This window comes from Neovison vison, chromosome 12 (assembly GCF_020171115.1).
Source record: "Neovison vison isolate M4711 chromosome 12, ASM_NN_V1, whole genome shotgun sequence".
NCBI lineage: Eukaryota > Metazoa > Chordata > Mammalia > Carnivora > Mustelidae > Neogale > Neogale vison.
Window position 1 is genome coordinate 121,039,904 of NC_058102.1, and position 21,579 is coordinate 121,061,482.

Below are 21,579 nucleotides of genomic sequence, written 5' to 3' on the forward strand. Positions count from 1 at the left end.
CTGGGATGCAAGGGAGGGTCATAATGATCTGGGACAAGGACAGAGCTGTGGCCCCAAAGGTACACCGAGACATGGGAGCGGTTGCAAGTTCCCTGCAGTTGGGACTGCGGGTTCTCCCACGGCAGATGGAGGGGGAGGCGGCAGGGGGCACAGCTCAGGGCCGGGCAATCTCCAGCAAGCCTCAGAACCTCGTTCAAACACAACTGCCTGGTCCCACGCCTGAGTTTCTAATTTTGTAGTCATGGGTGGGCCCCAGAATCTGCCTTTCTCACAAGATCCCAGGCCACAGATGCTCAGGCAACTGGTCTGGGGACAACACTGTAAGAACCACCGGCCTGGCAGAAAAAGACAAGACCCCGGAGGTCAGGGAACGCACACAGCATCATTCGGCCGTGTGACTCCGGGCAGGGCACGGCTTTTCTCTGAGCCTCCTCTGTCAAAACCAGAGATCTGTGTGTCGCCCCTCGAGGCCACAGTGAGGGACATACGAATGCCTCCGCGTTAGAAAAAGCTCCTGGCCTTTGAGTACGCAGCAAGCATTCAATAAGCATTAGCTCGCCTTCCCTTCCGTCAAACACTAAGGCCCCAGAGAGCCGGGCCTTAAAACCACCACAGGTAAGTGAACAGGAAAGGAAACAAATCTGCCAAGCATAGGAGCCGGAAATGCTGGCAGTGGAGCTGGTCCAGGTCCCCCTGATCCCAGATCCCGCACAGCTGCCAACCCTTCCCGAACTCCCCGTGGACGCTCCGCAAACGGGGACCTGACTAAAGCCGGACAAGGGATCCCTCGCTTCTTCACCCCACGGTCACTGACAGGATGTGACAGCCAGGTCAAGGCGACATCTGAGGAGCAACAGAGGCGGCAGGCACTGCGAGAACAGCAGCTTCCGTGCGTCCTCGGAGCTTCGGGAACCTCGGGCTCTGTCTGCGAGGTCAGAGGCGCTCTGCCCACGCTGGAGCCCGAGAAGGAACGGAGTGCTGCTTCACCTGGGTGGACCTTGTCTTACGGTTCTCAGGGTGCCTGTCCCCAGTGCTCGGTGTTTGTTACAAACAAGCAGCCAGCCAGGATGGAGACGGGCCCTGAGCCTCCTGACCGTTTCCCTCAGAAGCATCCTGGTTCCTGGACGGGACACCCTGGGGAGCGAGTGAAGCCTGCACAGGGCCCAGTGCCTGATGCTCAGATCCTCTGCCTCTTGCCAGGCCCTGCAAGTCCACCTGAGACCATCTGAACAGAAATACAAAGGCTGTGACCAAGAAGCGCCGTCTACCTTCGGGCACCGACCTTCCCCATGTTCCTGGGACCAGTGTCGAGAGAGATCTGAGACCCCTAGCCTGTCTAAAGGAACAGCCATGGAAAGGAGCCAGGTCAGAGGGAACAGCATTCTCGCAGCTTCTTCGGGAAGGAAGAGGTTTCCCAGGAACACACCCTCACCATGTATTTGCTGACAAACCCTTCTGTCACTAGGATCTTGTACTTGTTACTACATCCTTCCTCACTAACAAGGAAAGCTGAGGATCATTCTAGAGCCTAGAAGAGGAGCCTGGAAAGTCTGAAAGGGGGACTCACCCAGTCTGCCAGGTCAGGATGTGGTGGGGACTGCTTGGGGGTGTCGCTCCAATTTCACTCGACGGTGTTGAGCTTCTCTGGCTTTGAGGTAAGGCAGCTGCAGAGAGGGGACCCAGAAGAGACAGGGCTCACACACAACTCAGGTGAACTTCCTTCCAGAAAACCTAGATATGACCCCGCAGCAGCGTCACAGTGGGGAGATGCCAACCTTGCCCCCCACGTTTGGCCAGTTCCATTTTCATTCTCAAAGCATGCAGCTCCATTCCAAGTCCAGCTGACCTGGGGATCCTAGGCCCCGGCTCTGCACTGGGAAGTGGCCACAGAGATGGCGACACCCCCACTGTGGCAGGGAATCTGAAGCCCCAGGAAGAGCCCATCTCTCTGGACACCAGGGAGAGAGGCCTCCGGGCATCCTCAGATGTGGCCCCATTGTTAAAACGGTGCTATGAACAGAGAACTTCCAGAAAGATGGCCAGCACTTGCTCCTTGTTTCAGGCCTGTAACTGACCACTTGAGGACACGTCCAAGGGCGCAGGGCCTCTATAGAAAAGCTCATCCAAATTTGACTACTAGTGTAGGGATACGGGTGGCATTTTTCTAGCTAGGAAAATTCACGTAAAGTAAATCCTCCTGGAATGCATCCTCTGCCTTCCTGGGAACGGAATCTTTCTCATCAGTAACCCTCAGAGACAGCTGCTTTGAATTGTCACCTACCATACGCTCCTGGAGAGCTACCGAATCTCTGCCCAGGAAGCCAATCTACCAGGCAAGCTCTACTGTTTCGACAGAACAGAAACCACTGTTCCCATCAGCTGGCAGCTGCTAATGCCATTCCAGAGGCTCGTGCTCTTTAAATGGTAACATGTAATGCATTCATTTGTTCCTTCCCAAAATCCACCTGGAGAGTCCAAGGCACATTTTGCCGGGCTTCCATAGCAGATGAAGGAGGAACATGGAGAGGGGCGAGGACCATGGTTCTCTCATTGGCTGCCTGAATCACTTCTATTCTCATCTCTGGAACTTGTCATTTGGTCGATGGGCCATAATGAATGAGTCAACGGGGACAGAAGGCAGGAGCTGTGAGCCCTGGTGCACACAGGCTGGTGGCCCGTCCCTCCTCTTTGTCCCACTCATTCCAGGTCCCAAGAATCCCTTCCTGTTCCCCAAAGGTGAACCCCCTTTTCTGTCCTTCCCCCGATTACCCTCATCTAACGCCCGTCACAAGCCAGATCCTCACTTGGAGTTCCCTCTGTTGACTACTCACTCTCATTTTATTCTTCCATTTTTTAAAATCATTTTACTATGTCTCAACCTCCTCCCTTTTCTTTCCCGATGGTCAGTCTGAGCAGAGCCTCCTGGCCATGCCCCCACCTCCCTGCCCTGTGTGTGTGCTGAGAGCCCTGTCCCCTCACTGCTGGGCACTGATGGCCACTGTCACACTGTTGTTTTCCAGGCAGGAGCTGGGAAGAGAAAGTAGCCTCTGAAACCAGCCGTGATGGTGTTCACTCTGGCCCTGCCCAGTACTTAGTACAAGAATAGAAAGTAACTCTTAATCAGGTTAGGAAAGTTTTCAAGATGTAGTATCATCTTGATACACAAAAATTCCTCCGGTCACGTTCCTAACATCACGGAGAGGGGATCTCCAGAGCAGCTGGGGTTGAGCTCTGGCACTCGAGCCCACAGCTGTCCTAGCCCCACTCAGGGGACACCCCCTGAATCCCAGGGCCCTGGTGCCGAAGCCCAGCACCAGCATCCGTCTGGAAGGGGCCCCTAGGGTCTCTAACTAGTGTCTCTTCAACCAGGGTGAAGGTGCACCTTGCACTGGATAAAGCCTGAGACCCTTCTTCTGCACAGAGCTTCTCTGGCTGTCCCTACAGGAAGTGGCTGGAGGGACGGTTTGCTCCCCCACCTTGGAAGCCGAAGTGGGGGCCAGTTAGCCCAGCACTGCCCCCATGTTCCCCGAGATCTATGGCCCCTGCAAAACCCGGGCTGGCATCGCGGGCGTGAAGGAGGGAGGCTCCCCCAGAAGGCCTCCAGTCTCATGGGTCTGACGCCAAGGTTTCTAGAACTCAGGATACTCTGAGCAAACCAGAAGCCCCGGAAACAAGCCGCTGGCTCCACCCACCCCCACCCCGCCCGAGGACGCATGTGCCAGGTCGTGTCCTCCCCCCCACCTCACCTGACGTGGCCTTGCACATCTGGGGCATCCTGGTGACCCTGCTGTGCGCCACGAAGGTGCTCTGGGAGGAGGTGCTGTACTGGGAGCCGCTGTCCGAGGACGTGGAGCTGGTGTGCGACAGGCGGCTGTGCTCCTTGTGCGAGGCCGTGGAGCGCTGGTACCACTGGCGCAGCTCGTCCGACACGGCGGCGCGGCCCGCGCCCTTGTCGTGGGCGCCCTCGCGGCCCAGCGACGGAGTCCGCAGGATCTGCGAGCGCGACGGCGTCAGGCGGCCCGCATCGCCCTCGTCGCCGCCGCGCCAGCTCTCCCTGAAGAGGCCGCCCGCCGTGTACGAGTTGGAGGTCTTGAACTGCGCCTTGACGCTGTAGTGGCCCTCCTGGTCGCTCTCCAGGCTGCGCACCACCACGGGCGTGGCGCTGCCCTCGATGTACAGCGGATACTCCTTGATGCGGTACTGCGAGCTCGGCTGGCTCTGGCTGTGCAGGTAGACGCCGTGCGCGCCGCCGCCGCGCGCCGCCAGGTTGGGCATGCTGCCAGAGTTCGCCGCGCCCAGCGCGCCCGCCGCCCGCTGTCGCTGCCGCTGCCGCGCGCGCGCCTTGGACGGCGAGTCCTCGGCCAGCGTGGAGTAGTTGGCGTTCATCTGCGCCGGGTAGTAGTGCTCCGAGCTCGAGTGGCTGGTGCAGGAGGAGCAGTCGTCCATGGGGTCGGAGCCGTTGCTGCTACGAGTCCGTGGGGTGTAGAAGTCGGGGCTCCCCGTGTCGTTCTCTGAGCCCAGGAGCTTGCCCTGGGACTCCAAGCTGGAGCTCCGGTGCCTAAAGTGCAGGGCGAGGCTGTGCAGCCGCGTGGGGCTGAGGTCCACCGACCTGCGAGGAGACGGCGCCAGGGTGGGTGGGGGGGCCCGAGGGAGGGGGACGGAGAGCGGAGAGCGGGCTCTGCCATCCTCGGACCTGGGAAAGGGCAGAACGCCCAGCCCGGAGCTGCCATCTAGCAGACAGAGGAGAAGCAGGGCCGCCCTGGGAGTCCGGGTTCTCCCTGGCATCAACAGGTGAACGCAGGGGCCGGAGGAGACAGCAGATCCCTGGAGGCCAGCCTGGCCTCGCCTGTGATGCCCAAGTCCCTGGGGGGCCTGGGACAGGAGCCAGCACCCACGGAAGGGTGTCCTCTGAAAAAATACGCCACTAGCCTGGCCTGTTTGTTTTCTTTTCTTTCTTTCTTTCTTTCTTTCTTTTTTTAATCGTGGAAAGGGCTTCTATAGATACAAAGAGAACCAAGAGAATCCCTATTTCTAGTATTATGTTCAATCATCTGAAATGCCCACTTTTTGTAGATCAAACAAGAGTCCCACAGCAGGCTCTTCACAGGCTTCAACCAAATACTAGTATGAAACCAACAGAAATGGATTTCCGTTCCCCTGAAACTACGACAGAAGCCTGCGGGCACATGAGCACTTCGGAATGCCTGGTGCCAACACTTACCCTGCTACTACCTTGTCTACGGTGCCCGCTCTACTTTTGCGCCCATACTCCAAGCACCCACCTCTGTTGCAGGGGTGGCCAATGCTAGGACACGTGTGAGACTCAGGGTGGCCCCACTGGCCAGGGAGAGGTGAGTTCCTGTTCTGTCACTAAGGGTAGAACCTGAAGTCCCTGGCAAGGGGCCCTCCGGGACTCGGTCCTCAGTTTCCTCTCTGGTCCCACCCTCTTCATCACCTGCTCTGGGCAAACTGGCCTCCTGGGAATGTGCCAAGTGCAGGCCTGCCTCTGGGGCTTTGACCTTGCCATTCCCCGAGATGGCCTCAGAACTTGCTACCCCATCCATTCAGGTCTCTGCTCAAATGTCACCTTATTAAAGAGAACTTGCCTGTCCCTGATGCTTTCACTTAACAGAGACTCTCTTTCCATTGCGCAGACTCCTGCCCTGTTCCCTTTTCTTCCTTGTGCTTATCACCGCTAGACATATATTTTTCTTTCTTGTGACTCCCCAGTGCTAAAATGTCACTCCAGTGAGGGCTGGAGTGTGGTCTGTTTTGTCACTGCTCTAACCCCTATAGGGGTACCTAGTACATAAAGGCACCTGATAAATACTTGTTGCACGAAAGGATGAAGGAGACAGTCTTGCCTGGACAGCTCAATCTTCTCCCGTATAAATCCATCCTTCGTGCCACAGTCCTGGGCAATCAGGCTTTGATAAAATAGAATGATGGCTTTGGTTCTGCCTCTTTTCAGAAAAAGAAAGTGTGATTCACGTTTTCACTTCTGCCTGTCCTTTTTGCTCTACAATGAACTTACACCTTGCAGCACTGAGAAGTCCAGGAGAAACAGAGACCTCAGCGGGAGCTACGTGGAGACTACAGAATAAAGATTGCCCGCGTCAGTGCGAGGCTGATGTGGGTCCAACATGCTTCCCTCTAAGCTGGCCAGCCTGGCCTGCCTCCACATTGATCAGCAAATGTCCCTCCATGGGGGCCTGGCGGACTCTGTAGCGCAGCCAGCTCTTCCTTTCAGGGTTCTGAGTTCAAGCCCCACAGTTGGGGTAGATATTGGTTAAACAAATAAATTTTAAACAAATCTTTAAAAAAAAAAAGAAAGGGAAGCTCCATGCCCACTGGCTCTAGAAGCTTGGGGTTCTCCAGGCAACTCCTGGTGCCCACTGAACATAACTGGGATAAGAACAGGTCCCGTAGCTCACATGGGCTGGCCGCCGCCTGCTCGGATCTTCATCCGGCTTCGCTTTAACAGGAACCTCCCTCACTGGTTCGAGCCTGCCCCTAGTTCACCATTCTTTGGGCCAGTTTGGGGCCAGGGAGATCTGCTCTAGGGAGGAAAGTGGCCCCGCGGCCTGGTACACTCACCTCGTGGAATGAACATAGTGGGGACTCCGGACCCGGAGGTCCGGCGTGGACGGCATGCTGGACTGCGAGTTCCAGTGGGGGAGGCTGCGGATGGGGCTGTTCTGCAGGGAGCTGCTGCCCCCGCCGGCTTCGGCACAGCTCCCCGTGCTGGGAAAGCGCTTGTGGCTGCTGCAAACCAGAGGACACCAGGCTGGTCACTGCCAAGACACAACTGGCCCTCTGCCCAGGGGGCCACCTAGGACCGCCCCACCTCTCGCTCGGATTCCTGTGGTACTCAGCCATCACCCCAGAAGTGGGTGGGGGTCCCCATCCCTGATCCCCATGGTGGTGCGAGACAAACACCCTCATCAGCTTTGTTCTGTGTCGTCCCTGCCCTCAACCAAGTTTCTGTTTTCCAGCCGACGAATATTTACCTGTCTGGACAGCCACTGGGAGCTTTAAAGGGCGTAATTAAAGGACATGAGAAAAACAGAGAAACGGACCAAAAATGCCTTCCAGTAACCCCTCTCTGCAATCTCAGCTGAGTAAGCTGATAACATACAGCTAAGACCACAGCTGTCCGGTTCCAGAATCCTGTTGGACGATGGTGCTGGATTCTGAGCCACTTTTGGGATTCCTACGAGTGGCATCTCACTTGCCGTGCAGAGGAGGACCGCCCCAGACTTCCTCGTTACCTCCCGTGTCATCGCCCAACCTTCTAGCCTTGTGTGAACGTGCAGGCTAGACGCCCCGTTTCCTTGTGGGGACGGAGCTGCACCTCGACAGGGTCAGCAGCAGAGGGCGCTGTGAGCACAGCACTGCGGACCCGCCGTCTGGGCGGGAGGCCATCGCCCGAGGGGATGACGGACTGGTGGATGCGGTTTAGGACAGCCTTTGCTTTTTTTATTCCCGGTGGCCTCCCAGACCCGGCTTACCTGGAATGGCCGTGGGAGGAGCGTTTCTTGACCTTCTCGTAAGGCTCATCCAAAGAGGACTCGCTCCACATTTTGGGTTTTATGGGGGACTTGTCATAGTCGTTGCGGTGATAGTGCATCTGCCGGAGTCCCTCCAGGGACTGGGGAGGGGGGGGCCTGTTGTGTGACGGTGGCCGAGGAGGGAGTCCCTTGTGAGGAGACTGTAAGGGGGACAGTGTGCTGGTGACCTGAGAGTCTTCTGCGCAGAGATGGAGAGAGACGAACTGAGCAAGGGTCCCTCCCGCCGACCCAGACAGACCCCCCACCCCCGCCCACGTCCTCCCCTGCCCCGCAGACGGGGTGCGCTGGGTGAGAGCACCCCAGGCTTCCCCACTTGCCAAGACCAGTCCAAACAGAACAAACCACTCTGACATTTCAAGCAGCACTGGGCAGGGAGGGGAGTTTGACTTCCTGTTAGCTACAGACCGAGTGAAGCCCGAATTCCATAAAGACCCACCGCGAATGATGGGGTCCTGATTATATCGTCAAGTTGTTTCTCGGCAGCTCCTAAGTGTCTATTCTGCTCTGGAGAAGTTTTAGCTCTGTGAGGGTTCTCTTTTGTTCACGTCTACAACCTCAGTACCTAGAGTGATGGCACCCAGCAATAAATAAACTTGATGTGCATTATGTGTATTCTGACGGCTCAGGAAATACTTGTTACAAGAAATGACAGGTATGTATGTCGAGGGTCATGATCTTTTGGTGGCTCTGGGTTTCCCCCTCTCTGCTTTCCTCAGACTGCAGCCCAGAGGCCAGAACCAGGGCTGGATCTCCCACATGCAAAACGCTTCTCCCTGCTCCCCTGCAACCTGGCCTACCCCGTGTAATGATGCTGACAATAAAAATACTATGACCTGATCACTAACAGCAAGGCCAAGACCACTGGGAAAATAACCTGCCAGCCTCTCCCCCCCATCAGTGGCACTATTACCAGCCTCGCAGTGATCACCACGACTCTGCACTGGGCAGATCGTTTTATATTTTCTGTGTGAACAGCTTCTTAGCACTGCCCACAGGTGGTTTCCCTAAAGGGCAAAACAAATTAAGTGCCACTTAATCTATTTCCATATCATTTAAGTCCTGGCCAAGGGTTGGTTTAAACCTACAGGAACATTCTCAAAGATGGTCCCGTGCCTGAATTCTTTCTTCCCGGTGAGCTAGAGGGCTGGGGTATGGGGGATCAGTTCTGTTTTTCTAAGAATTTCCCAAGAAAATATCCTGATAACTGCTGGGCTTTCAGAGGTCAATGGGAAAGAGCAAGACAGTTTCAAGGCCTGACCAGCAATCTAAAGGGACATCATCCCTTCCAACTTCACTATTTCTCAGGATGATGTGGAGGGCTGCTTTTCTTCCTGCCAACCCCGGTCTTTTCTAGTAGGTTTCCATCTTTGACTTGTGATCCAGCCAAAGTCCATGTCGTTCCTCCAGAAATGATGAAAAATCAAAAGGCAGCTGCACGCGGTGTTTAGTTACAAATGTGGTGTTGGCAACCACAACCCAGAACACTGTTCATGGTCTGTCACCTTATCCACTACCTCGGGGCCACAGAAGATACTCCAGTTCCAACAGACATGAGTGGATGTTGCGCCCACCTGCTCCCAACCGCACACGTGAGCGCTGGGGATGAAGGACTCACGGAGCACCCGGCTGCCACCCGGGCCTGGATCTTGCCTTTCCACCCAGCTGTGCCCGGAGACACACAGCTTAACGCCTGTTTAATCTGGGCCCGAGTTCTGAAGCAGGAAACGGACAACCTACCGTCCTCTAGTACAAGGGCGTCTGAGAGGGAACTGTCTTCACTGGCAATATTTCCATCTGAGAAGATAAAAGGCAAAAGTCTATGAGTTTCACACATTCTCCCAGACAGAGCCCTCTCTGTAAAAATCGTGAGTTTAGGACCATCATGTCCTCTTTCTGATCAGAAGGATCGCCTGAAACACAATAAAAGTGCTGGATGGCATTTCTTTGGACAGTCCCTGGGGTGGGTCATTCCCTACTCCTGACGCTACACTGTGCCCCAGTGTCTCTGTCTGTCTGTCTGCGCTCTTGCTTCCCTGGGGCTGGCAGTGCTGAGTAGCTTAATAACCAAGATAAAGGCCGCCTGGGCCTGGTTAAGCTGCGTCACTGTCCGGGCCCAATCTCAGGGCACGTTCCAACTGGACCAAAGAAAGAGAACTGCTCTTTATTCTACACACGCCAAACCAGGGTGAGGAACTTGGCTTTGCTCTTATGGCCATAAATGTCTTCTCCATAAACCTCTTAAGTCATTAGTAGTGAAAACAAGCTGCTAAATACAGCTTCTCTCTCTCCAAGGCTTATTTTTATGGATACTAGTTAACCATGAAGACGGGCCCAAGAGGGAGCCAAATAATCCTTCCTCTCTAACATCTGGGGAAACTGAGGGCCACCTAGGGAGGAGTGGTTTGTCTGCAGTCGCTCTGCTCTCTTGGAAAAAGGAGCCAGAAGTCTCAGGTCTGAAAGTTCCAAATTTAGGGTTTTAGCTCTTGAAATAAAAAATCAGGCTAAGGTACTACAGAGAACTACAATTATTCCTCTAATTCGAGTGCAGCAGAAACCGTATTTAAAGGATGCAGCAAAATAAAGAAGATATATTCTTGAACAGTTAAGGAAAAAAAAAAAAGGCAGCAAACCTGGGTGGGACCCTGCGCCGGGGGGACAGGCACAGATCTGAACACAGACTCTGGTGGCAGGGCTCACAGAACAGACTTCGCCGGGCAGGCTGGGGAAGTTGGTTCTTCCGTGGCCGGCCAGGGACAGGACCCCCGACCCCAAACTCAGCTCAGGTGACCATGCTGGGTGCTCCCACAGAGCTGCGACTCCCCGAGGGCCTTTGAGGGACACAATGAGGCCCCAAAGAGGCATCACACAGACCAGGGCTGGCTGCTGCTGTGTTCAGAAGTGGGTGACAAACGGACTAAGTCTTGGCCACGGACAACGGGGCAGGATGGGGAAAGACAGTTACTCCAAAATTTCCTAGAGGGAAAGGATTTTTTTATGGCCTCTCTCTGGTTTTCCTCAACTAGGAAGTCACTTTATTGGTGTTACTTGGTGGACTGTAAGCAACTAGGGGACAGAGAACCTTGACTTTGGTGCCTTGGGAGTTTCCAGTACAGCGTGGCTTCCCTAGTAAGCCCACATTTTAAGGTTGCCCAATTATATTTCATGAATTAGTATTATTATTACAAATATATGTAATATATATAATTGCGGTAAAACATACATAACATAAAATTTACCATTTTAACCGCCGTGAGCCGCACAGTTCAGGGGCATGAAGCATATCTGCATGCTTGTGAAACCAGCACCGCCATCGGCTCCTGAACTTTTTCATTTTTCCAAACAAAACTCATACTCATCAAACTCTAACTCCCCGCTCCTCCGCCCCCAGCCCCTGGAACCTCTATTCTACTTTTGGTCTTCCTAGAGCCAAAGTGTTTTCAACATGTCAACTATGAAAGAACACTTGACATGTACCGTACGGCGTCCGCTAAACACGGGAAAAGAGGTCTGTAACCGCTGGGGGACTTGGCGGTGTTGGTGGATTCAGGGCTATTTCCTGCTAGTGTCTACCAGATAGAATCCCCCAGATTCCTAACCCCTGCTGACCTGAGCTTGGGGGGCTAGAGAGTCAGAGAGGAGCAGCCGCAGCCTCCCCGGCTTTGGCTCCAGGACAGGGGCCCTGGGAGCGGCTCTGAGGACAGAGGCTCAGTGGGGTGCCGGCTTGCCGCGTGCCCCAGCCATCCAGATGTGGGTAGGGCGTTCGGGTCCCTGAGGAGGTCAGAGCCTGGGCAACTCCAGCGAGGCTGAACCGGCTGGGTGAGCTCAGCCCGGCTCCTGGTGAGGGCGGGGGAGAGTGTGCGGCCCAGGGCTGCGGGCTCTTCCACGGGGCACTAAGGAGTGATCAGGACACTCTGACCGTGCAATCCCCCTCCTCTGTGGACCCGACCTCCCTTTGTTGCTCTCATTTGGTATCAGGCCTTGGCTAGCTTCGCTTTACGGATTAAAAAAAAAAAAAAAAGCTAAGGCCCAGGGTGGTTAAATGGCTCGCTAGATCCCACAGGGAGCCAGCTCTGGCCCCGCTCCCGGGGCTGGGTCCCGACGCCCCAGGGGGGAGCGGGCTTAGCACGGACCTGCGATGATTAGGGAAGCCCTCTGCGTGGGCTTCTTCCCGGACTTGATGCGGTTCTCGTTGATGGCATTTTCAATCTCCTGCAGCTTCTTCAGTGCATTCAGATAAGAGGTTTTCCTTTGTTTCTTCAGTTTTTTGCTGACATTGGGGTCACTGGCGAGGCGGCGGGCAGCCTCCGTAATCTGGGATTGAATGGCAAACTCTCGTTCCAGGCGTTCCAGCTCGGCTTCCTGTGGGAGGGAGAGGAGGCTGCTGACACTTCGAGGGACACGAAGGGCTCAGGGAGCAGCTGAGGGAGGCACTGTCCTCCTGAGCCCTGCCCCAAGGCCAGCGCGCCCTACTCTTAGGGAGACTCTCCCACCAGGAAACCAGCACTCCCAGGACCCAGCCCCAACCCTGCTGACCCCGCAGCGGCCCTTCCCTAAAATCTCCGGCAGCCAGGCCCTGGGCACTCCCACTTTCGGGACCCTTGGCCCCTGTCACGTTCAGGAGACGGGTGCTGGTCGCTACATGGGCAGCACCGGCGAGAAGCAGAGCTTCCCCGCAGCAGGCGGAGGCAGGGGCTCACTCGGCTTCATCTCTCTGGTCTCCACAGCAAGGGTCATGAAGACCAGACCCTCGGGGAAATCAGAGCCTGTCTGGGTGGCGTCTCCCTGACACCTTGGACGGGGAGGCACCCTGCTTCCAGAGCAGACTTCCATGGGTTTGCCAGCAGGGGGCTCACATGGGCCCTCTGTCTCATATTCTGAGCCCCTCATGGTGGGATGTACCCCAGTCCGCAGATCTCTTTTGGAAGCCCATTCTCCAACCTCCAACCTCCAGCGGTCCTCACACCCGCCCGTTGGCAGCCGTGCTGGGCTGTGAGGCGTGACGGGAGGGCAGAGGAGCCGGGCCCCCACTCCTGGGACTGAACGCCCCAGGGCATTCTCTGATCTCCCCTCCGTCATCTCCCTGCGGCTGCCACCCCTGACTTTGGCCAGAAGCAGCAAATGAGTGAATATATCCTCAAACAGTTTCGGCCCCAGGAGAAATGAGGCTGCGACTGCCAGGACTGGGCAGATGGACGGGGACGGCCTGCAGGTGGCTGGCCTCTCTGCAAACATCTGACAGGAAGGGACCAACCCACTGTGAGGGACCCATCCCCGTGTTTATGGGGATGGACAGACCTTCCTGGTTAACGCCGCATAACAAAGCCTTTCCTCCCAGCAGCCCATGCCAACCCCGGAGCTGCCATGGAGCACAACACACTTAATGGGATTCCCTTCTGTTTGAGCACCTTGAGCCTGAGGGAGCGGGGACTTGGAGGGAGGGGAAGCACGGGGAAGACACAGAACTGCTTCAGAGATGATAAACTCCTTCCAGATCCTTCCAATGCTGGCTGCACTGGCTCTCTGAAGAGAGAGGAACGTGGGGATGGATTCTTGCCCGGAGTCTTGAAACAAACAAGTCACCAAGGACAAAGGCTGGTCTGTGAGGCTTCACTGCTAGCAGCAGCTGTCCCCGGGCAGTGAGGAGGGCTCTGGCCCTGGGGCCCAACCCGGCGTGGGAGCCCAGGATGCGTTCGCATTCCCGGAGCGGACAGGCACACGGCCACCGGCCCCGGGTGTCCAGATGGCTGCCTGCGGTGTGGACGGGGAGGTCAAGTGCGTTCGCAGGAGAAACAGAGGCAGCAACAGAGCTGAGGGTGGGGAGCCCTTCCTTCCTAGAGGGCTCTTCCTGCATGGGCTCCTGCCGGCTCGGGGGTACTTCCTGTCACTAACTCCGGACCAATACACGCAGGGACAGGTAAGGATGACAGGTGCACACGGACCTCTCAGGGAAGGAAAGGCCTCGCTTACTGGCGTGTGGGAAGGAGCTGCTGGTGGGAAGGCACTCAGGGCTGTGGGCCCTTGCTAAGGTGGGGTCTGCTCTTCAAAGTTTAGTCCAGCTGTCTGTCCAGCATAAGGTGGAAGTTGCCCTGGCAATCTCGGTGACAGAGGATTTGAGAAGTACTTGACCTGATGGTCTTCTAAATCCCACCCACGCTCCCCCCTGCTCTGCCCACCCGCAGCCCCTGCTTCGGCGGTCTCCTCCCCGCCCGCAGCAGCTCACGGTTACCGAGCATAGAGCAGGTGTCAAGTAGCAAGCTCAGTGTTTCCCACACACCAGCGCCTATAATCCTAGCGACCACTCCAAGACGGAAGGATTATGAAGCTCCTCTTCCAGAAGAGAAAAACTGCTGAGCGTCAGATGTGCCCGAAGCCTCTGGTGAGTCCACGTGCCCTGAGGCCCTGTGACCGGATCTCAGACTGGTTTCCTGCTAGTGGCTGCAGGGCACCTGCGTCCCCCCTGAATCTGCCCTTACACTCACCCGCCGTGGCTGTGACTCAAGAACGCCAGCTTCTCTCAGTCCCTTTTGTAAGAATATCTGTTTCAACGTGGCCACGGTATTCCCTTCCCTTCCCCCTTGGCTTTGATTCCTATTCTTGTAAGTCCCCTGTTCAATAGCATTTTAATTCGTAGCTTCACTCAATAAATCCACAAAGACAGTTCCTGGATGTGACCTTGAGGCCTAAAGGGTTACATGGTCTCGACTCTCTCGGTCTGAGGCTGGAGAGCTTGTTAACCAGAGGGAGACCCAAGTCCCCGTACCTCCTGGAATCTGGACTCTCCAGCCTTAGCCCCCAGCAAATTTTAGTGTCGGAGGTGATAAATGAGCAACGCTTCAGTGGCTCCTCCAAATGCGGATGGATGTCTTCAGGACAGCCCAGCATCTAGCTCATCTGCTGGCAGCAGTGTTAGCAGCAAGGCCCTACGGGCCTTCCCCAGTCAACAGCAGCCCTGCGCCTATAGGCAAGACCTTTCTTTCTCCTTTGGTTGTTTCCTCCCACAGGAGGCTGGGCTCTGAGTAGCAAAGAGCCGGAAGGCCAGTAAAAAGACAGGTACCCCTGAGTGTCTGGGATGTTCTCCCAAGCTTCACTTTGCTGCTTCCGACAGGCCTATCATGTTGGACAAACAACTTCCCCAGAAAGCGAAATGCCTACTCATGCGAGCGAACGAATCGGACAAGGGGAGCCCCATGCTGACTGAGCAGCTAACTTAAAAGGGAGAATGGAAGATTCTGGGGAGGAAGGGGAAATGGCCTTTGGTATTGGGTAGAAGGAAGACCCTGTTACAGAAAACATGGATGCCTCAATATTTGGGGGAAATATGGCTAAAGTGAGAGAATCCAGCAACATCAAGAAAAACACACCTCTCCTTTGGGCAGGATTTTCTGTTCATCCAGCTTGAAGGCTGTCCCGATTCTTCTTCGAACGATGGGTGGTTCCTCCCCTGGGTCCAGGGGATATTCAACGGGCAGCTTGCCTGTCAGCTCCTGCATACGAGCAACACCACGAGAACAGAAATCAGAAGACAGCACGGGCTCTGTTCCTAGGACGCGCGCATGCACACGCATGGGTTTCAAAGCCCAGATTCAGTGCGTAGGCTTGAAATCGTCACCTTTAGCAAAACGTCTAAGGGCTCCTGAAATGCAATTTCATTTCTCTCTCTTAAGATTTTATTTATTTATGTGAAAGAGAGGGAGAGAGAGTACATGCATGCGTGCCTGAGTGGGGGGAGGGGCAGAAGGAGAGGGAGAAGCAGACTCTTTGCTGAGCAGGGAGCCTGATGCGGGGCTCTATCCCAGAACCCTGAGATCAGGACCCAAGCCGAAGGCAGATGTTTACCTGACTGAGCCACCCAGGTGCCCCTTTTTTCTTTAAAAAATTATGAGAACAGCCCTTTCTTTGTAAAACAGATGTGCTTCAAAAAGTTTTTCCCAAAGTAAATGTCTTTTGGGTAAATAAAAGCACCACTGACGTTCATCATAAAACCCGAATCTCACCCATTTGTTAATTTACCAAGTGTCCCCCGTGCCTGCTATGTGCCAGGTGGGACCACACAGCCAGGAGGGGCCAGAGCCCACACGACAGCTCTGGTCTGTCCAGTTTCTGTGTCTTTCCACTGCATCAAATAGTCCCTCACAAATATCTAAGTTCAGAATGTCCTTGAAATGAGTGTTCTTAGGAGGAGCGGTATCTAAATGGCAAAGCCAAGAAAGGTACATATTACATAAACTAGAAACTGGACATAAATAATAATTACTCAACTCAGGCTAGGTGCTCAAGGCACAGGCTGAGCTTAAAAAACATTACATGTATACAAATAAGAGTTTCACTAGAAACTGAAAATAGAATCCATTTCAGTGACCAAGTCATTAAAAAAGACCTGTTGTGCATTTCCAGCTCTTAGAAATCTGTGTGACTATAATGACAGTGAACTTCGCTGATAGACTACCACAGTGTCTGTGACCCTGGCAGACGCCGAGGTCTGTGCAGCGATTCCGGATTAGAACGAGGCTCCATATCAGAGGTTATGTCTGGGAATAAAGATCAATTTGTAACCCTCGTGGTAGAGGTGAGGCCTCCAGTCACTTTCAGGGGCCAGAGGCATGTGGGAGAGCCACCGTGCGCCTCCACTGGCAAGGCCCAGCCCCGGGTTTCCAGTCCCTGGTCAATGACTACGGGGCTGCTCAGACACACAGGAGCTCCCGGTCCATCTGCATGGAGAGCCTTTGTGCCAGGCAGCCCAGTACGAGTGTGTAAGGTGTGAGCAAGCCCCAAACACAGGACTCGAGGTGTTCACCTGCCTTCTGATAGAAGAAGGGATCTCGCCTTTCTCCACCACTGCGTGTGCACATGGAGAGCTTGTGTGCACACTGGGATGGGCGCATGCACTGTGTGTGTGTGCACTAGGCTGTGTGTGTGTGCATGTGTGTGTGTGCATGTGTGCGCTGGGAGTGAGACTAGGTTGTATAGGTGTGCGCTGGGATGGGTGTATCAGTAGGGTGTGTGTGTGCACTGAGTTGTGTGTAAGTGTAATAGGGAGTGTGCACATACACACGTATGTGTGTATATACACTGGGCAGTGTGTGTATATGTGCGCAGTGTATGTGTGTGTGTGTGTGTGTGTGTGTGTGAGAAAGAGAGAGAGAGCAACTGGCATGCACAAACACAGCCACCGCTCACTCTCCTGGGCCTCTCGCCTGGGTTAGGCCACCAGGAAATGAACTCTTGGGCTTTTTACTCCCCAGTGTAAGCATTTCTGAACATAATGGCCAACTGTTGAGTATGAAATGCTCTGCAATTTTCTTCCCTGTTTTTGTAAAAAAAAATGTGGTTCAAATGTCTCCAGAGTAGTTATGTGTTTATTCTGCAACATTTTTATCTACTCCCCTAGAAGCCGGTCTATAAATAACATAACACACTGTGGATTTTGTATGGTTAGAGCTTTTCCTTTCTACTTTGAAACTTACAAAAAGGAGGGGAATATGAACAGACCATTGACTTAATAACTAACGTGTCTGCAGTTCTGAAACAGACTACTTTAAGAATGCAAGGCTACTGATTTTCCAGCACCCACTAGAAGGTACTGGGTTCTCCATATTTCATCTGCCTTCACAGATAACCAGATCCAGAGGGGGAGGAACTTGCTTTGGTGCTTGCAGAGGGGCTCGGCCTGCTCCATTCTGTTCTGGCATCGCTTGCACCCAAGCCAGCTCAGCTCACTCTCCTGCATCTGGGCACCCCACTCCCCAGCAGACAAACAGCACTTCTCCATACTGACCCAGAGAAAGAGCGAGACCCTTACTGAGAAGGGTCTCCCGCCCCCACCACTTCCCTCTGGGGGAGTCAGCAGACGGGCTGAGCCGCCACCAAGCAATCAGTCCCCAGGGCCCCTGCCCCCAGAGAGGCGACTCCTTCTACTCAAGTTCTGTTTTCTGGTGTCAACGCTCTAAGAAGTGGGAGCTTTGTTTTCCTTATTTTGCTTTTATTTCGAGAGAGACAGGGAGGCCTTTGTAACGCAGGCTAACCCTGCCTTGACATGTTTCTCCAGCTTTCTGATGCGGATTCCCTGCTGGGTTTAGGGATGTTTCCTTTATTAAAAACAAAACAAGTCTTTTGCAAATTATTAAATGCAGACACCCAAGCTCTCCTTTATTCACTGCTTTCAGGAGATTCTCTATGAAAAGATTACTAATATTGAGAGAGTCTCAGCACATATCCTGGCCAGGCCGGCTGCTTTCTGGAGCTCTGTGGGGGATTTTTGCTGGTGCAGGGGCTGCTGAAATCAGCCCAGAGCCTAATTAAGTCAAGTTGAAATGTAATACGATCCCATTCTATAGCCCCTTGTTTCATGCTTCCTGGGGCAAGGCACTGGGATTTGGGGGCAGAGGAAATTACTCTTTTCAACTGAGCTCAGGAACCTCTTTTGCTTCCTATTCCTAGCTGCTGACCACCAGAGCTCTGTGTGACGTCACGCAGAGCACAGCCGCTCTCCCGAGGGCTCCCACCCCATAGCGTCTGTGTGCGAACCCGTGCTCATGCGTGTGTGCACACCCCCCCGGCATGTGTGTTGCATGACCAAATCAACTTTTCAAACATGCTAACAGTCATGGAATGAACAGGAGAAGGTGGAAGCAGATATTCCAGCAAACAAAAGTGGCGGGCCACAGCGTCTAAACCCCCTGGCAACACAAGACCAGTGTGTACACGGGCTTGAGGAAGGCTTGCTTTGCATAAAATTAAAAACATCACTAGGCTGAGACCTCATTTTAAAAAAGGGAAGCGCCAGATCATGAGTTTGAAAGGGGATTGTATACCAAGCGAAATCTTCGTTTCCTTGTTGATCCCCACTGAGGCTTTTCCATAGGATTTCCCAAGACCAGTGTGAATTATCCTCAAGAGAAACAAAAGCACCGTGACAATAAACTCGGGCACAAATTTTAGGAAGCTGGTGGCAAGCCAGTATGTCCAAGGAGGTAACACCACAGGAAGTGACGTTTTATAAAGTATGTTGCACACAGGAGGGACCTCCATTATTACTTGTCATTGGGACTCCAGTGGGGTCCCAATGAGGATTCGAGCAGAGCAGCTCAACCCGCGATTGTCGCATTTCACTAAGGTCCACTCTTCCTGTTCATAACAGGGCGTGTTGTAGGGGTTGGGATTCCCATATTTGTGCTTCAGAAGTGGTCCTGCCCTCCGCTGATGCTCGCTGTGCAATCCCCGCCTTTGCTTTTCATAAATACGTGAAGACAGAGGAACACACACACACACACACACACAGAATGTGAACTGCTTACAGCTTCTCGAAGACAGAGTTTCTTTAGTTCCTCCAGCCGCTGGCGGAGTGTTTCCTCTAGCGCTTCCTGCCTGGATTTCAAGGCAGCCAGCATGTCCTTCTTGGCCGACTGAGAGCTATCGGATTCCTGAGAACCTGTCAATAAACAGTGGGGTTACTAGAGCAGCGGACAGGGGACCCACATCTGGACTGTGGAGCACGTCACTGGAGCCCATGCTGTGGAGGTGGGACCTACCCAGAAGTCAGGGGAGGGGGGCACAAAGCGGGTGCTGTGGAGTCCCAGGGCCAAGGAGCAAATTCTTGGCACTTAGTGGAATTTATAGTTCCTCAGAGGACTGGCAGGAAAACTGACATGCCTGGAAAAGAAGTTTCTCTTTCTTGATAATCTGAAGATACATGGCATACCTGTTTGATTTTCACTAGCGTATCTTAATAAGATGTATGCAGTGAAGGGGAAAGTTAAAATTCAGGCCAGGAATTTTAATACGTAGTTTTAATTCTCTCTCTTTTTTTTTTTCCATTTAAGAATGCTTATTTTTGGCTTAGTTCAAAGATGATGCATGCTTGTCATAAAAATTTTGAAAATGGAGACCTGTATAGAAATAGATAACCACTTCTGTGTATTCTTTTGATCTTTTTTTATCAAAGTGCACATATTTTAAAAATAAATTTTGATTTTCATTATATGTATTTTTAACTTAATACTGTGTCATGAGCAAATTCCCTCCTGATGAAAGTTATACATATTTTACCACTCAGGGTGGAAATATCTGCATGATGATTCAAACAGCAGACTGCTAGATATGAAATCTTGGGGGAAGGCAAACTGTGAACGAAACACAAAAAGAAATATTCAAGAATGCCAACTGGAGGAATTTAGGTTGGATCAAAAGAACACTTTTAGGGCTGCAGTGTTTGGCTCCTGAAGTGGGTTTCCAGCAATGAAGCTGTTAAACATGTTTTCCTTGATAGGTTCTGACAAGGCCCACTGATGCCCTGGGAAGGAAAAACTGATTACATCGCTTCTCATGCCCAAGAATGTGGACAGATGTTCCTGGGTGTGTATTCAAGAGGCTCAGATGATGATGCCATTTACAACAGCATCAAACAACATCAAATACCTAGGGATAAATCTAGAGAAAGATGTGTAAGATCTCTATAGTGAAAACTGTAATATTCTGCTGAGAAATATTAAAACCCTAAAAAATAGAAAGGTATACCATAGTCATGGATTGGAGGCCTGATGCTGTAGAGATATCCATTTTCCAGGAATTAAACAAGAGAACTGTTGCAATCCCAGGAAAAATTCCAGTGGGATTTTTTTTTTTGGTGGGGGGGGGTGGGTAGGGAAGCAGGTAGGAACTGTATTTCTGTATGAAATCTGGGACAAGTCAGTGATCAGATGACAGACTTGAGAACAATGCAGTCACAACTGCCAGATTCAAGTGTTCTGTCTCTTCCAATGGTAAAGAATCCTCAGGCTAGAAAGGTCTTTATGACTTTGCATCAGAAACCTTTGTTATACTTAAATCATCCCCCTAAATACACTATTCTTCTTAGTCCTTGAACAGTCTCTTACCATGTGACTAGGTTCCTAGAACCCTAATACTCAATATTTCTCAACAGCTATGTCTATTTTGACTCCAACTTGGGCTTTTCACTTTTTCTCCCTCAGCCCACCTTAGCTGGAAATAGAGAATATCACTGCAGGAACACATCATCTTCATGCCTCCATAGTAGCTAATAAATATTACCTTGAACAAACATATAAATGTCATCATTCATATACTTGGATGCTATGATTAAGCTGTAGCTCATCTTGGTAAAGAAATCTAGGACCCAGGAGTACCTTTAAGTTATAGAACCGGCCTTCCAAACTTTCATTAATTTTTGTAGCTCTTCCCCAGAATTTGCCAAGCTCAGTTGCAGGACTCCAACTTTAACAGCAAACCCGAACAAAAGCTTGAATCTTACTAAGGCTCTCCTGACCTCATGGTTGTTAGACATGAAGGCAACACATCACTGGACAATACTACAGGCTCCCCTCCTGATATGGCTCAGATTTCTTGCCTCTGGAAGTCAATTACCCTGTGCTTATCAGTCTTCAACTATCTCTAGTTTACACCCATCCAAGATCCCACAGCACAATCACGATGTGACTTAACCTGGTTCTCTGAGCCATACTCACCAATCAAAATGGCAGACACAGAAACCCTTAATGGGGTTCTCTCCATTCCACCATCTAAAGCATTAATAAGGATGTAGCATAATGTGGGGAAGAAGTCAGACTTCAGGTTTCAAAAACAGACCTGGAGAAAACTGGACCCAAGGATATTAAGGAAGTTCTAGCTCAAGTGAAAAACTCATTGTTCTAATCTAAATACTCTAACAGCTAGGGGAACAGAGGCAGAAGATAGAACTAGTGATCTAGAGGACAAACTGACAGAGAAAAAGGATCAGGAGGAGGCCTGAAACAAACAGTTTCGAAGCCATGAAAACAGAATTAGGGAAATAAATGATGCCATGAAACGTTCCAGCATCAGAATTACTGGGATCCCTGAGGAGGGGGAGAAAGAGAGAACACTGGAAGATATAATTGAACAAATTCTGGATGAAAATTTTCCCAGTCTGGGGAATGGAACCAGCGTTTGTGTCCAAGAGGCAGAAAGAACACCCCCCCCCAAGATCAACAAATCTAGAAAGACCTCGAGACAC

The 21,579-nt window shown here is 52.6% G+C and overlaps 1 protein-coding gene across 7 annotated transcripts in view; it reads right to left on the bottom strand.

Annotated features, from left to right (window-relative positions):
• Window positions 1–21,579, bottom strand: part of FRMD4A (FERM domain containing 4A) — a 606,410-nt gene that overhangs the window by 16,805 nt on the left and 568,026 nt on the right. For all 7 annotated transcript variants that reach the window (XM_044228298.1, XM_044228296.1, XM_044228301.1 and 4 more), the window contains 8 exons: window positions 18,866–18,999; window positions 14,933–15,055; window positions 11,702–11,930; window positions 9,309–9,365; window positions 7,512–7,749; window positions 6,598–6,765; window positions 3,747–4,609; window positions 1,568–1,664 (listed from right to left, as the gene is read on the bottom strand). In XM_044228298.1, the coding sequence (XP_044084233.1) occupies window positions 1,568–1,664; window positions 3,747–4,609; window positions 6,598–6,765; window positions 7,512–7,749; window positions 9,309–9,365; window positions 11,702–11,930; window positions 14,933–15,055; window positions 18,866–18,999 (1,909 nt within the window). The remainder of the gene's footprint in view (window positions 1–1,567; window positions 1,665–3,746; window positions 4,610–6,597; window positions 6,766–7,511; window positions 7,750–9,308; window positions 9,366–11,701; window positions 11,931–14,932; window positions 15,056–18,865; window positions 19,000–21,579) is intronic.